Consider the following 16,693-nt stretch of genomic DNA (forward strand, 5'->3'; position numbering starts at 1 on the left):
TTTATATTCTGTCTCTGACAGTCGCCATTAGAGGATACTTAGGAGAGAGTTTAAGACGAGGCAAAAGCGTGAACTGAAACATCCCCTGTATACGACTGTACCTCTTCTGGCAATCTACAGCTTTGAGACTTTCTCAGCTGAAGGCTAACCACGTGGATCTTTGTGCTTAAAATCCTCTGCTAGACTACTAGTCTGTGGATTTATCTAATTGGTTTTTGAACCCATTTATATTTTTGGCATCTACAACATCTTGTGACAGTGAGTTTTATAAATGTAAACTGTGTGAAGAGGTTCTTTTCTTTTGTGTGTTCTGTAGTTTGTGATATGGATGATTTGGATATGTTTGTGACTTGCTGTAACTTCTCCATGTCCTTTGTTGCTGTGTAGACACAAAGCTAGTTACAATTTTGTACTTGTTCATTTGTCTTTTTTTAATTCAGTGTTACTGATTTTTGGACCCTTTCTTCAGTTCCCTAGGATCACTTTTAATTCTGGTTCTGTCCTTTCAAGCACTATCAACCTTTACCAGTTTGGTGTCACAGATTTTTACATGCTACGCTGTCGTGCACATAACAGATAGGAGTAGTGCGCTGAGCTGTGTTGGTGGCAGACCTCTGGGGGGTTCTGTTTGACAGCCGCTGTTTTACTGGAGCATTTGTATCAGTGCTATACCCAACTCATAGCGTACTACATATACATCTTTTTTTTTAGCTTAGCTTCAAAGAGTGCCATGTGGAATAATGCCAAAAGCTCTACAAGTCAGATATTTGCCAGAAGCCCTTGAGGCTGGGCGGAGTTGCTAAAATTTTGGGTGGGATTGTTTTCTGTTAATGTTTGAGAAACTGAGAGCCTGTTACTTCATTGAGCCCTTGGACATTTCTGGAGTTACTGTACAAACAGTAAAACTTTTTAAAGCCAGAAGAATCCCTGAAGAATAACTGCTACGATATTCACCACATTCAACTTTCTGTAAATGCATTACCAGGTTATAGGTTACGGGGTGCAGTGTTTAGTAGTGGTACAGTTTTTCTTTCCATTTAGTCAGATGACTTTAAGTTTGAATCTGGATAACTAAGAACTTACCACCATTACGGAAAATGCAGCATTGTATTAGGTATAAAATTTAAACTTGACAGTTTTCCAACTTCCAAATGTTTAGAAATGGTCCCAGTGGAAAGGTGTATTATTGCAATACACATAATGTAATTAAGTAAAGGCTTCCTACTAATAAAAAGCTGTTTTCTTTAACAGGCAGCCCCTTTGGTTTGAAAAATGCATCAAATCTTCGGCCTTTAAATCTTCTTCAGGTAATTGATATACTTGGACACAATAATAATGATAATTTCTTAATTTTCTTTAGAGACGTGTTTAGTGCTGCTTACTGCATTGCCCCTCCAGACATCTTTGAAGCCGGTTGGTCAGGCAAACTATTTACCGCTAATTTTAATTCCTTATTTAAAACAGTTAAAACAAAAGAAAAAGCTTCTTCCATAAAGATACCAGGTGGAAACTATATTCTTAGCTCACAACAAAGCAGCTAGCTCTCAGTAACAATCTAAAAATGCTGACATTTGAATTCAGATTAATCCTAAAATACAATCTTCTGTTTTCAGGATTTGGCTAAGCTTTTACTGCAAATCATTCTTCAAACTGAAGTTTCAATTATTTTAAAAGTACAAAACAGTACAGTAGAATCACTCAGGGGTTACACATACAAGGCCTAAAAGCTGAGCTGAACATGCACAGGTAGCAATAGCTTTAAAGCGCTTCTTTCAACAGAAATAGCAGTTTGTGTAAGACAGAGTTTAGAAGGTCTGTAACTGTTCCCTTTCCACTAAGCATACATACGAACGTGAGCAAAAGTTGCTTATTAATGTCAGACCTCCATTTAAAAGCGGAACAGGGAGTGTTTGTGGATCAGGGTGTAGTTCCTGGATCTTGAAGTCAGCTGCAAGTTACAGGTGCAGAAGTGCAGCTTCAGTGTTCCACAAATGTTGCACCATGCTTCAAAAAATTAATACCAGTAAAAGATGAGCCATAGCTCTGTAACTTCCTCCTCCCACTCCTGTACACACTCCAGAAACATGGAAAAGGGCAGGCACAGGAGGCCATTATGCCAGAGTAAAGCTCTTCTATACAATTTAATGCTTGTGTGATTCCATGTTGAAGTGCATCCTTTCAAGCTACCTCTGCCACTTGTATAAGCCAAGAATAATTTGACTGAAATCAGTGCAATTAAAGCTGGGGCAAGGGAGAGGGATCAAGACTGTTTCACTTCAACATGGTTTTTTTGCATCTGACCTCACGGTCTATTGATTGGAAGCATCTATTAGAATTCAGTGGAATATTCTGAAAGTGAAAATAATATGTAGTGCTTCTGAGGACTAGCCTTTACATTTCCAGTATCAATACAATCTCTACTTTTTTAATTAGAATAATAAAAATGTATTCTTCTATGGAAATATCTTGCTATAATTAAGTGCAGGTTTGTCTTCTGAGCATAAGGCTTTTACACAAACAGCAGCAATGGAAAACTGATTCATTTTAAAGGATTAAAAAATAAAAAAAACCAAGCCAAAAACAAACCTCCCCCAGGTGTACATCATTACCAATGTCATGTTCATCCTAGGATAGTGGGAAACTCAGCTGTGTGATTGAATTCTGCCTTTTATTTATAATCTTTAATAACTTCCAGGCAGTTCACTGATTTTTAACCCACTCCAGCAGCAGCAGCTGTCACAGTTCTCTCCACACCAACAATCTCAGCAGCCTACAACCTGTAGCTCTCAGCAATGGGGAGAGCAGGTGTGTGCTAACAGCCCTCAGTCTGGGGTGCATGACGAAACAGTTTCTCCTATTCTCCCCATCTCCACCAGTAAATGAGTACAGAGGGGGAGGAAGGACTTGCTTCAAAACCTCAAACTGCAAAGACTGCAGTGGCTTTGTGGCCATGGCTGGAGCTGGGTTATACTCCTTCATTTATATCCCGTATAGAAGAGCCATAACAAAACAACTGGCTAAGCACTGTCTTTCTCTAGCATGAAGAGAGCCAGCCCACTGTACAAGCGGTGTAAAATCAGCGTAGTGTTGTCCTGTTTATCATAACTAGCAACACATCAGATGAACAGAGAAGAAACACGATCAGGATTGCTGGAGTAGCTAAAACTTCTTACACTGCTCAGAGTTGGCTTACGGTCCTCACTGCAGTTGTTCAACAGAGCTGTTCTCTTTGCACCAGAGAAAGTATCAGTTGGCTCTAAAGGTGTCGTCTGAAGACGCTTGCTCTACTGCTGCCCATAATTAGTGTTAAATGCTTCGATCACTGAAGAAGTCTAAAGTCTTGACAGAGACCTGTCTGTCTCGTCTCAAAAACAACAAATTTTGAGTGGTTGGTTCTACCTGTGCCTAAAAAACTTAGCAGCACTAATGCAGCAATTTGGGAAAACTAGCTGCTCTGCTTTTGTGTTCTTTAACAGACATGCAAGACTTCCATTTACCAAATAGTCTCTGCTGGATACTCAAGTTTGTCATAATTTTGCTTGTGCTACTGTAGACTGTTCATAAATAATATGCCTCTTTAAAATGTTTTTATGGTGTATAGTCTCCTCTGTCACAGGCCTTTTTCTGGAATGTGGTACAGGTTAATGGGACACATTCAGATTTATTCTCAGAATCCAAATGTCAGTTACTGATTGAATTACTGAAAAAAAAATTCATGCAAGCTCGTACTATTGCGTTTTATTTTCTAGACATTGAACTTCAGGGGCATTTACAAAAAGGCAGATGTAAGCCTAGTCCTTCTTGTGGCAGAAGGTTCTTCTGGAGGGAATCAATCTCTGCATTGCCTAACTTGCCCCAGGGATCTTCTCTCATACCACATGCTATAGAGTAGGGCTAGGGTCGTGAGCTAAAATGAGTTATTAGGAATTCCAGATTTCCTAGCTTTCCCTAAGGACAAGAATGTACATGCTCACAGTGCTGTAATCCAAGGAAAAAACTAAGCCCAAAAAGACCAACAATTTTGCGTGCTGCCAACAGAATATATTACTTCTCATCTCATTTCCCCAAATGTTGGTTCTATGACTTTGTAAGTCTTTCTTGGTCTTCTTCATCAAGATGATGATGATGTCTTCTTAATGTGCAGTCTTCTGGTGAAGTTTACCTAGATCTTAGTGGCATTATTTCAAATTTTTTTTCTAAAGAAGCATTGCAACTCCTGGAAACGCACCAGCTCAAAAGCTTTTTTTTTTTTTTTTCCCTGACTGATAAGCTGTGCAGTTTGCTTGAATCGCATATATAATACTTCATTTCCCCACTTTATGAATCAATGCATAATTTACGTTCTAGAAAAGGTCATGTTTCAGTACCCTGTGACTTCAGTAGACCCTAGATCAGACTCCACTAATTCCATTTGAGTGATTACTGTGAGAACTACCCTGTTCTGAAAATCAAATTTTAAAAGCAGGGTTTGTGTTTATTATGAAATAACAGGTGAATGTAAGTTTCAGGCTTTTCACATTTTGATTGATTAGGACCTTTGCACATGGATGGTTTCAGGTGCCACCTGAAGACTTTGGGGTTGGGAGTGGGATAGGGAACATGGTAAGATCACAGCCATAAACTGTAGTCTCTGCTGACTGCAGGGAAGTTGACAACTACATGGGACTTCTGCTGGCTAACAGGCCATTCAACATCTGTTCATTCTACTTTAATAGTGCCTATGTTATAGCCTGTATCTACGCGCACTGGAAGATGTAGAATTAAATGTTTTTAAGTGCTACTTCAAAAGTTTGCCTTCACACTAGCTTTATTTACTTACTCGTTGATACCAAGGTTTGGTAATAAGGATCAAGCTTTTCATTTTTGCTAGGGGTCTGACCAAGGTCCATCCAATCAAGATCAGGCATTATCTGCCCAACAGGCTGCTGTAATTAACCTGACTGGAGTAGGGAATTTTATGCAACCTCAAGCCACAGGTATGTGCTTGCTGAGCCTCCTTTTGTAGTTAAGTGTGTATCTTGATAAATTCACACTGAAATGAAGTTTGGTCTTGGAGAAGTCTTACATTAAATCAGAAAAATTTACTGTTATCAGCACATGACTCGTATAAGAAATAGTGAACTTCCATAGCATGGACTTTTCTGCTTTGTTTGGCAGTTAAGCATGGTAAATTCATAATGTGACACGAAAATAAGCCACACTTCATACAAAAAGAAAATACAGGGAACTTCCATGCCAGACTTCATTGTGGAATGTTTCTTCAACTGTGTGCTTAACATCCAGTACGAGAAACCTCTTTGTGCCTCCACAAGCACTTCATAATCTAATTATGTTCTAACTAACAGAGTGTGTATATCATGTACTTTATTCTGCGCTGTTTCCGATTTGACTCTGAAACTAATTCTATTGATCCCCCTTTTCTGTTACACTCTCTTCCTATGTCTTCCTTGCCCGACCCTGCCAAACTCAACCCGACCTCTTTGACCTGCCTGCTTTCCCCTTCTCCTTTCTTAGTGTTGTCTCAGCTTGGCTCTGCCGTGAACAGACCTGGGCAAAGCCTCCCTCAGCAGAGACTCCAGCTCTCTTCTGCCTTGCAACAGCAACAACAACAAGCCTTGCAGCAGCAGCAGCAACAGATACAAGTAATCCAGCAACTTCACCCTGACTGTGTTTAAAAACTGAAATTAAAAAAAAATTAAAAATACAATTCTTGGCTCCAAAACCCAAAATCTTGCCCCTTTGGCTTTTTTTTTTAAACTGATGTCTTTATGGTCCCGCAAATGCAAAACCTATGAATTTTGGCAAACTATATCATGAAACATTTGAAATCTGTGGTTCTCTCAGCTTGGAGCACTGAATTTATTTTTATTCATTCAAGCCATCCACCTTCCTGATTTGTTAACATTCAAGGAGTGCTTGTGGCACATACCTAAATCAGCTCTGCCAGGTGCCCATGGGCTTCAAAATGGGATGAATGTAAGCACCTGCCAGTTCAAATGTAGCACTGCTACAGTCAGTACGCAGAAGCAACTGCTCTGGCAAAGCATTCCTTTAGCATTCTGTCCTTCAGATGCTTTATGAAAATGTTTTAATGTTTTTTTAGCACACAGTCTCCTCTTTGTGATGCATACAGCAAACACGTACAGTGCATACACTGAGAAGGTACGTTAACAGTGTACTATGTAACCCAAACATTGACTGAAGTTGCTGAGTTACTGTAATGGAGAAAAAGGGCAAAGAAACAAAGCTGTCCAAGTAGAGGTGTAAAATGTCAGATACGCCCTCAGCCGGCTTCTGTGCCACTGGTGCTGCTTGACTGTACTCATTGCCCCAGTACGTGGTGTGTTCCGTTCCCCTTGTCAACCCCCTGCTGCCTCGGTTTTTTTCTTTTCATTACCCTCCTCCCCCTTCCTGTCAGTCTTCCTGACATGAAACACAGCTTTATCGTCAACACTAACAAGCTTTTTTTCCCCCTTTCTTCATGGTAGCAGTTGCGATTCTTGCAGCATCAAATGGCTATGGCAGCAGCAGCAGCAGCGGCGGCGCAAGCAGCTCACCTGCGTCATCAACAGCATTCAGGCAGCCACTCAAAAAGTAAAAGGAAGCGAGGCACACCGACCCCTCCGAAATCCTGAGACTTGCCTTTCCCCACTCCCCCCCGCCCCCCATAAAAAAATTGATTCAGAGGGGAGTTTTGTTTTCAGATTAAAAAGGAGAAAGCTTAAAAAATAAATCAGTGTTTTATATTACTGGTGGAAAACGAACTTTTGACGTGACACTGAAATAAACGACCTTGGAGATGTCATCTGTAAAGCAGCTAGGGTCTGGTTTCCTTAAGTCACTTAATTTTTTAACAGAATGTTCTATCTTGTATTTTTTACCACTTGGCAGCATTGTACATAGTATAAGGGTGAAAAACATTTTAGAGAAAATGAACTTTGTAAATGTAGTATTGGTATTTGTTTATTTAGTATAAAAGGTTTGTGAACACTGTAACAAATACAATTTTTACAAATCCATTTTCGAAAAGATCTCTCCTTTTGTTCACTTGGGCTTTATACTTTTTATTACTTTGTCTATCAGCTTCTTTACTTCTTTGTGTCTTGTAATTGCTCTGGTGATACAGTCCTGAAGCTTGGCTCCTGTAAGAGGACTCCCACCTAAAAATTGAAAGGGAACAATTTGATTTTCTACTTATGCTTCAGTTAAGTTATCTCTAAACGTGTTTTCCACAGGGGAGTATTAAGTAACACAATCATTCTCGTGGCCACCTTCACCCAGGGAGCATACAGCTTCCCCAACTCTACCCTCAAGCAAAGAAAACAGAGGCAAACTGGAGGTGTAACAGGGGACTGCTCAAAATCTGTCCTTGGCCACGTGCAGGTCAAGCTGTGACTTCTTTTTGAACTCGGGATAGGTCGTTCAGCTGGAAGGTACCTACAGCTTCAGTCATGTCACCCTTCTCAAAATGAATTTCAAGAGCAAGTCATCTAAACACGTACTCAAGCATACAGCTGGTTACCATGAAGCACCCACATTTTACAAAGGAAAGCAGGTAGATAACACTAGGTCAGGAAAAATTATAATCTCTGTAGGTTCCTGCGTAACAAACTTGGAAGTACCTGGTTTGTGGACGGAACACAGTCTGCCTTCATCATCAGTTACAATAGTTACTGTTCCAGTGGCCAAGTCTTCTTCTTCAGCAGTTGGATCAACAATGAGCAACGTGCTTGTGAAAGAAGAACACACGCAGAGGTGTTCGTTAGCAAGTGCTGCTCCATTAACATTATTACAAAGCACACGTAACTAACATTCATTTTTACTGTAGTCTTACAAAATACTTGTAGGTGGATTTAGCGCTCGGGCTTATTTGTTTTCTTAACAAGATGCACCAATTTAAAAAAAGAAAAAACAAAAAAATAATGAAGGGGGAGATTCCACATATTCGCGTGCGTATGTCTGCTAAAATACCCGCTGTTGAAAATACAGCTTTGTGCCCAAGTTCCATAGGTTTGTGACACTCGTGTATTGGCAGAAGAATGCCATTAAACTGCCATGTGCAATACGCAGTCGCATACTGCATAGTTACGCAAAGAAAAGGGCATTGGCTTTAGGTGTCGGCTGCACTGATCTCTACTCGACTTCAAGGCAAAACTTATTTCCAATGGTAAATTCACCAAAGGAGTTCTCAATTTCTTGTCAGAGAACTCCAACACCACTCAGACAGGGAATAGTTCAAACATGGATTTACTGGGTTCATTAAGGCAGCCCAAACAAGCTGTTGTACATCGCATGATGCAGATCATTAAAAGAGATTAAATATTGGTATTTTTGAACCATCTGATAAAGTTAAAAACAGAGCAAACCAATGGAAAAAAGAGGATCTAAACTATAAGCCAACTTTGCACAAGAAAAACTTGAACTTAAAAAAAGCCAACCACTGTTCAGCCTCAGTTTCTTTAAAAAATAAAATTTAAAAAAATCACTACCATTACAAACATTTGGCTGAAGAGCAGGCATCACATCAGCAAAGACTTCAGCTGAAGTTTGCATGAAGCCTCAGTTTACATTGTTAAACTAAAATTTAGTATTGATATAATCAAACTCAATTTAGCAGCCGGAGTACACCTATGCTAAGTGATGTTTATGATCAGTTTGAGGAGGGGGAAGTCAGTAGAGCAAGGCTGTAGGAGTTGATTACACAAAATAGATGGAAGGGTAACAATTTTTCAATTTGAACTCATATGCAATAGATAAGTTAAAGGTTTTCTGGGTAATTTAAAACTTCACCGACAGTTTCAGATTGCCACTTAATAGCAATAGCGTAAAGGAAACATCAGCCCATAGCTATGCTACTCAAAAATAGCGCTTTATTCTATCGCCCACTCATGCTGTACAGCACCAGCCCTTCGCACAACACGGGGACCTGGCACACAGAGAGTTCGATCCATCGGATTTATTATTTATGCACAGGTTGACTCCATGGGAGCCAGGCGTGGAGCCGCACAGGGCTCTGCACCAGCCTTCCTCGCCCACAGCCATGCTATCCAGCACCCAAAACGTTTTATCTATTCAAGGAGGGCTTTTACGCAGAAGAAAAGTGTCTCTGGAAGCCAGAGTATGTATCATTTAGAGGGCTGCATCAACAGCTGTAGAGAAACTAATAAACTGGAATTAAAAAAACCCACAAAAACCCCACACGACACAGGCACACACAAGCATGCACCCCCTCAATATTTAGTTTTAGGATCTCAAGTCAGACTTAAGTAACTTGTCCGATGCAGCAGTCGGTTTCAGTGAAGGGAACAAAGCCCATCAGGCTGTCACTGAAAGCTTTCGTCCAAAGGCAGCTCTTTTTTGTCTGCTGGTCAGTAAGTGTGATTTGTGTGCAAATAACAACCTACCGACAAGGGTCTGCCCACCATGCAATCTAAACTCGGTCTACATCAAACTTCAGACCCACGAGAACTGGTATTAAAGCAATTAACAGAAGCACTCTAAAGTACCAATAACTTCCTGCTTTGATTCATTTTGGTAATCACTGGGTCAACATTTGAGTTCAGTGTTCCCCCCACCCCATCTCATATTTGAATGAAATGGTCTGCGATTAATGTGCCATAGCTCCCCGACGTCTCTAAATGTGCCTAAATCTTAAACCAGATTCATAGCACAGGGAGCATCATCTTATCTGTCATTTTCTACTTCTCAAAGGGATACCACCACAAATAACTGCATTTCTTACGAACAGCAGCAGAACACATCCTTAACATACTTGGACTAATGAAGAGCCAGTGAACAGGTGAGGAGTCAAGCTACCAGATGTGATTATTTTGAATTCTCGCCATCAGATTCTTTACCTACATGAATAACTAGTTTAAGAGTGCTGGGTCAGACTTCATCGTGGGTAATTATGTTTTCAGTTATCCAGAGGGTCTGATGTTCTAACTGGACCATTACTTCTTACTTCCTCTCTTGACTAAATCCTTGGAATAAGCTGTTCAAAAACTACCATCCTTTGTATCAGTCATTTACATAGGCTTCTAAAACATTCATTGCATTGGCAACATGCTTTCATCTCAAAGATACCGCAAAAACATAAAACAATTCCTATTCCCGCACTTTTAAGCGTATCTTTTAGGTTGGGAACCGGTTCTGCTTTAAGTCACTGGAAGAAGTTGGACAGACTTCATTTTGTTCTGCATACTCATTCACACCACAGAACAACGGGGCAGCTCAACAAGAGAGGCCGTGGATTTAAGACCGCATGAAACAGCACTGCCTGAACTGCACGTTCTTCACTAGCAGAAGCGCATAAACCGTGCAGAAACATCACTGGTAGCGTCCTCTGTCTTTCACTTCTTTTACATACACAGTTGTCTGCTTAAGTACAAAGCAGTTAAAAACTTACTCATCAAATATAGCAAATGATGTGGCAACTGGATGCTTTCTGATAATCAAAGGATTCTTCTGTTTTAAATTAACTTCTGATAAACCAGTTTCTTCGTTTATAGTAACTGACGGCAGTTGTACTGAAAAGATGAAAAAATGACAATGGTATAATATTAAACATTGCTGGGTTTAGTAGGCCTAGAGATGCCCAAGACTACTGAAATACTGAAGCTGTTCCTTTACCATATTGGTAAGCCACTGAAAACAGATCAGAATAGAGTTTTGGCTACATTACCAGTGTTCTGTACAAAAAAAATTTCTTGAATTCGAGGAAAGCATTTAGCTTAGAACGACCCATTTGAGAAAGTATTCTCCTCAAGCTAACGTTCTTCTTTACACAGAAGCCATCTTCTGCTTCCCAAATGCCATACAATTACAATACCTTTAGAGTCATATATTTAACAAAAAGTACTTTTCCCCAAAAAGCCTACTGGACATATACAAATCCATGCAATCTGACCTTCAGATTGCTCTTGCTCTAACTACCCATACAGTGTTGGAGACAAGAAAATCAAGAGCAAAGAATTCAGAGGCGAAGGCAGGCAATTTGAGTTGGAAAAGGCGGCCTTCCTGTAAGCTTCCCTTTGTACTGCCTCCTACATGCGTTTACAGCCCACGTGCCTGTGAATCATTAATCCCTATGTTGCATGCATGAAAACAGTTTTTTCAAACTACACAAAGGCATTAAGCTAGGAATACTCTGTTGTGACAAATAAGCAAAGGCCCCAACAACTTATTCTGCCTCCGCAAAATACATTAACAAGGTAACACTGATCTAGACGTTAAAGTTGTTTGTAACCACTGCTGAAAGATTCAGATCTCTGACATGGAAGAACACGTGGCAGAGCAGCTGTTAGTTTTGTAAGACAGCAATAATACACATATGAAAAGATCCTACTCCCCGGGTGTTACACACCTATGGCATTCCTACCATCACTTCCACTTTGTGTTTTAGTAATTTAGCATTCAAACGACAGGAAAAAAGCAGTCTTAAGGAATTGTGAACCAGCTACCTACTCATCTCCATTCAAAACTAACATATTTCTCCGCAACGCTAATCAGAATGCGTCTCTTGCTCTAGAGAAGACTTACCATTTTTTAATGCTGCTAACAAAGCAAAGGTGCTGGCATCCAAAATGTTTCCATCGTAGTCCAGACATATGATATCACAGTATAACACCCAAGCAAGCTATCAAAAAAGGTTTGCACATGTGAGATACTACAGCAGCTAAGCAAACTGTGCGATATCTAAGAAAATGCCGGCCACATGAACAAAGATACTCATTTCTATCATACCATTTTTACACTTCAGATGTAAACCAAACTATGAAGCCTAAAAAGCAAACCCAACAACCTATAACCCCAAATACCTTCTTTAACGTCTCGACACCGCGAACCTGTTAGCATGTCCATCTCCATTTTGAGATACAACTTACCTTGCCATTTGCAATACACAGATCTTCTTTCGCTATTATCTGTGAACTAAAATAAAATGAGAGAGTAAGCCAGGGAATAGAAAATCGTCTTGCAGAGTTGTTTATGTTTTAAATGCGTTACGATGATTCTTACTTTTCGATCACATCTGCAATGAACTGGCTTGCTGCTTGAGCCTCTTCACCAGGTGGTCCAGAGCGAAACCTCATTGAACAGAGGGATGGCAGTTCTACATTTGGAACTAGGTAGCAAGAATCATTGGTCATAAACCAAAGAAAGCAGGCAACGGGATATCAAAACAAGAAATAAGACAATACACACTCTTAATACCATTTTATGTACTTGAAATGAAAGGCAAGACCAAGAATTTTTCAATCAAGCCTTCCTACTTCTCCCCTCAAAAATAGAGTTATGCATGAGTTTGTATTGAAGAACTCGTATTCTCTACCCAGAAACTATGTATTCCCTGGAGAAGCACATACTCCTAACTACCATTTTATGTTTGCAATCCTGCTAAGAATATCACGGCCCCACACAAACTCTTCTTTACAAGTTAAGCATTCTTAAGTAGATCAAGAAACAACAGCATTTTCATCCCACTGCCTGACTTTACTGGTATGCTTTCTGCTTTTCATCAAGCATTAAAACCTGATGCTTTAGACTTGAAGCAAATACGTGCATAAACATTTGTGAAAAAAAACCTAAGCATAATCAAGTTCACCGAGAACAACATGCTTTGGAAATGCCTTATAAAAAGGGGGTTTAGTCTAAGCTCTCAGTTCCACGGAATTATTTCATTTCTAAAGAAACTCCAGACAGGACTGAGGATGTACGCCTGGGACTTCTACAGTTCTCCGAGAAATAAACAGGTTTTGTTTCACTGTTTTTAATAAAGAGTGAAATTTTTTGCCTACTGGCAAAAGTTCATGTGCCTTTGCACAACCTTGCCTGCCACAATCTTTTATAGACAAACTACCTTCCCCCTCTTAACATCCATACCTCCTGCTGCTACAGGTCTGTTTTCAGCCTGGCCTGGAATCCGCAATGAGAAGGTAGCTTTACATGGAAAGCTCACAAGCAGAGCAGGGAGAATTCTGAAATTTCTGACGTACCACTCCCTATATGTCAATTTGGAAACTGATTTTAAGGAAAGTAATACAATTTTACCCAAACTCATTCTTTTAAGAAGTCTTCACAAGACATTCAATCTGTCCCATCATTACAGACTTTCAGCTGAAGCAATACAAGCTCTGAGTAAGGTCCGTACTGAAAAGCTTACCAATATATCCCTTATTAGCAGAATCTACTGCAGGTGCAGCAAGTTCCTGGAGAAAAAAAGACAAAACCAAAGAGCTGAATTTTGTACAAAAGGACTTTCCAGCTGTTCCATATATGAATAGGTCAGGTCATTTTCTTCCCAGTTATCATAGACTTTCCAGCTGTTCTATATATGAATAGAATAGGTCAGGTCATTTTCTTCCCAGTTATCATTACAATGAGGTTTGCAAGAACTGTATTTAATCAGTCCCTGCCTGTATTTTTTCCTATGGAAAAACTCAACACAGGGACGTGGAGTGATTTGTCTCACAGTTCACGGCAGGCCAGCAGTAAAGCTGAGGCTCCAAGGCACTTTATAGTCCAGCCAACTAATTACCAGTGCACTTATTGATCAATATTTAGTAACTCTTCAATTACATAGCTTTTATCTAGAAATGACAGAGAATTTATTTTTGTATATAATACACACCACAGAAATACACATTCTCGGACTACACAGGTAGGATTAGACAAATTATATATTAACTTTCACGTCTGAAAGTAACTCGGGTGAAAGACTGTAATTGTGCCTGACTGGCACATTATTGTAACTGCAGGAGATTCATTCTAAACATGAATTCACAAGTTCAGCTAAGCGAAAATAAAAGCCAACCATACCGCTTTAACTCCACAAATCACCGTAGTATTTCCTAACTTCACCAGGGCAGAACCATCTGCAGTTGTAATTGAACCTGAAGAGAGAAAGTGCTGTTCAATAAAACCTATTTGTCTATTCAAAGGGCCTTAATTAACATCCACCTTCACAAAGTGCTTACTTTCCATCATTTTACACTAAACACAGGCTAAGCAAAGTCTCCACGAATCTAGGGTGGGACCAGAATCTATTAAACAGTCAACCACACAGAACGGCTGGAAGGGACGGCTGGAGGTAGGTCACCTGGTCCAAGCCCCCTGCTCAGGCAGGGCCAGCTAGAGCAGGTTGCCCAGGACTGTATACAGACAGCTTCTGAGTATCTCCAAGAATGGAGACTCCACAACGTCTCTGGGCAACCTGTGCCAGTGCTCGGGTCACCCTCACAGTAAAAAAGCGTCTCCTCATGTTCACAGGTGACCTCCCGTGTTTCAGTTTGTGCCCACTGTCTCGTGTCCTGTCCCTGGGCACCAATGAAAACAGCCTGGCTCTGTCTGTTGGTCTCTTCTCCCAAACAACAAGCAACAGTGTGAGAGGAAACGGCCTCAAGTTGCGTCCGGATATTAGGAAAAATTTCTTCACTGAAAGGGTTGTCAGGCACTGGAACGGGCTGCCCGGGGAAGTGATTGAGTCCCCATCCCTGGAGGCATTTAAAAGACAGCTAGATGTGGTGCTTAGGGACATGGTTTAGTGGTGGACAGGTACTGCTGGGCTTGATGAGCTTAAAGGTCTTTTCCAACCAAACGATTCTATGATTCTTTTTAAATGCTTGTTGAAACTATAAATAAAAATCCTTCCACTCTCTTGGTTGAAAACGCAAGCACCAAGAAAATGGACTAGTAAGTCGTCAGGGTCACTATTATAATCCGAGATTAACAATACCCCCCCCTTATTATTATTCCAAATAAGCACTTGCCTATGTTGACAGTGGTTGCCCGGAATTCACCTAACTCCCTTCCATCAGGTCGACAGTTCTCTTTCTGAGCAAAAATAACAACGTTGAAGTTAGAAAACATACTTTATTTAATAACACACGGATATTGATGCTATATGGGTTCACATAAAACAATAGTCTCTTCTTTTTAGCAGAAACATGCAGTTACAGAAACACTAGGGAAAACTCAATCACATTCTAGCCAGCTTTTCATCAACTGATATGTAGTTTGTTGTTGCAGGCCCGCAAAAAAAGTATTTTTTTAATTTATTACAATTTATTTAGAAAATAAATATAACAATAGCTTGATTGTCACAAGAGTAAGTACTATGAGCTAGATTCAGAATAGCATCCAAGAATGAAAACACCGATACCTTAAAATGAGAGTTTCTACCTGTCTGCAATTTTTAGATTTTGTAGGCAATTCCTCTCCCCCATCCCCACCTAGTGGAGGTCTTAAAATTAATGTTAGAGTGAACTAAAGAAAAAAAAAAACAAAAACCAAAAAACCACACACACACAGAAAACATTCCCCCCCCAAAAAAACCCCAACATTGAAATACTGTCAGTCAGAAGCTGTACAGTATCTGAACCTTAGGTCAGAAATTGCACCAATCCAGCATCACGTTAGATCTGAACTGAGATTCATCACAATTTCAAGCTTCTCAAAAGCAAAGACTTTTGGTTCAATAACAAGAACCAAAACTGACCTCAGTAATACTGGACCCATTTCTGAGTCGATACTACCTTAGCAATGAATAGCCCAATTTAATATACCAAAAATTCAGTGGTTTTCCCTCACAGTTACGGTGAGCATGGTTAGCAGTGATATTCTCTGTTACTTATTTTTAGTAGCATCTAAAAGCCTGGTCTGACATTATTTCGTACTACACACAAACCTGCAGCACCACCCTGGTCAAATTTAACTCGCATTCCTTTCGAGCCCGACAGAAGCATTTACCCATCGGGTTGAACAGGGACAGAACCTGTTGCAGCATCACTGCCACAGACAGATGGACAAACAAGTTCTGAAGAGTACAACAAATGATCCGAGGGCTGGAGCACCTCTCCTATGAGGACAGGCTGAGAGAGTTGGGCTTGTTCAGTCTGGAGAAAAGAAGGCTACGGGGAGACCTGATTGCGGCCTTTCAGTACCTAAAGGGGGCCTATAGGAAAGATGGGGAACGTCTTTTTAGTAGGGCCAGCTGTGACAGGACAAGGGGAAATGGTTTTAAACTCGAACAGGGTAGGTTCAGGCTAGAGGTAAGGAAGAAATTTTTTTACAATGAGGGTGGTAAAACACTGGCACAGGTTGCCCAGAGAGGTAGTGGAGGCCCCATCCCTGGAAACATTCAAGGCCAGGTTGGATGGGGCTCTGAGCAACCTGATCTAGTTAGCAGTGTCCCTGCTCACTGCAGGGGGGTTGGACTAGATGACCCCTAGTGGTCCCTTCCAACCCTAAACATTCTATGATTCTATAACCATTTTTCCCCCGCTCAATGAGGTTGGGGTTTTTTTTTCCCATTATATAGTCTCAGGCTTCCATGCAGATCAATTAGAAAAGCAGAAGTAAGCAAGAAAAAAATGATTACATGCAATTTATACACGCATATTGTGTTTTACTCACCAAAAATCTTCTATAGTATTCCAGTGGTTCCACTGTCCTAGAACAAACAGAAAGAGAAGTTCAGAGGCAAGCTGCCAAGCAGGTAAGAGAGAGCAAAAAAAGCTAAGCAAGCACTGCCCTACAACAACAAATAATTCGAGAACCACGACGACTGGCAGAGCTGCTCAGCAACATGGCCACAGAAAGGCAGGGGGACTCTAAGCCGCTCTGAGAAGAAGATGCTTTCCTGCGCTGGGGTGCGCAGCGGGGAGCCGGGCGGGGAGCCCCCCGCGCCGCCGGG

At 40.6% G+C, this 16,693-nt stretch overlaps 2 protein-coding genes across 11 annotated transcripts in view; one reads left to right on the forward strand and one right to left on the reverse strand.

Moving 5' to 3' along the window:
* The window catches only part of SUPT20H (SPT20 homolog, SAGA complex component), a 34,442-nt gene extending 27,756 nt beyond the window's left edge, over window positions 1-6,686 (forward strand). For 9 of the 10 annotated variants that reach the window (XM_009644688.2, XM_035900650.1, XM_035900619.1 and 6 more), the window contains 3 exons: window positions 1,252-1,307; window positions 4,871-4,976; window positions 6,489-6,686. In XM_009644688.2, the coding sequence (XP_009642983.1) occupies window positions 1,252-1,307; window positions 4,871-4,976; window positions 6,489-6,598 (272 nt within the window). In that variant the 3' untranslated portion in view covers window positions 6,599-6,686. The remainder of the gene's footprint in view (window positions 1-1,251; window positions 1,308-4,870; window positions 4,977-6,488) is intronic. The other variant, XM_035900626.1, reaches the window with a different exon arrangement.
* Window positions 6,687-6,980: 294 nt separating this feature from the next.
* EXOSC8 (exosome component 8) lies at window positions 6,981-16,461 on the reverse strand (the record flags this gene model as incomplete). Its single annotated transcript, XM_035900668.1, has 10 exons — window positions 6,981-7,160; window positions 7,623-7,729; window positions 10,409-10,529; window positions 11,542-11,638; window positions 11,886-11,931; window positions 12,019-12,124; window positions 13,163-13,208; window positions 13,819-13,892; window positions 14,769-14,832; window positions 16,414-16,461. Coding segments are annotated over 10 exons (825 nt in total), but the record flags the coding sequence as incomplete, so codon positions are not given.
* Window positions 16,462-16,693: the final 232 nt, after the last annotated feature.

The sequence above is a fragment of the Egretta garzetta genome, unplaced genomic scaffold (genome assembly GCF_000687185.1).
Source record: "Egretta garzetta isolate BGI_Z169 unplaced genomic scaffold, ASM68718v1 scaffold40, whole genome shotgun sequence".
NCBI lineage: Eukaryota > Metazoa > Chordata > Aves > Pelecaniformes > Ardeidae > Egretta > Egretta garzetta.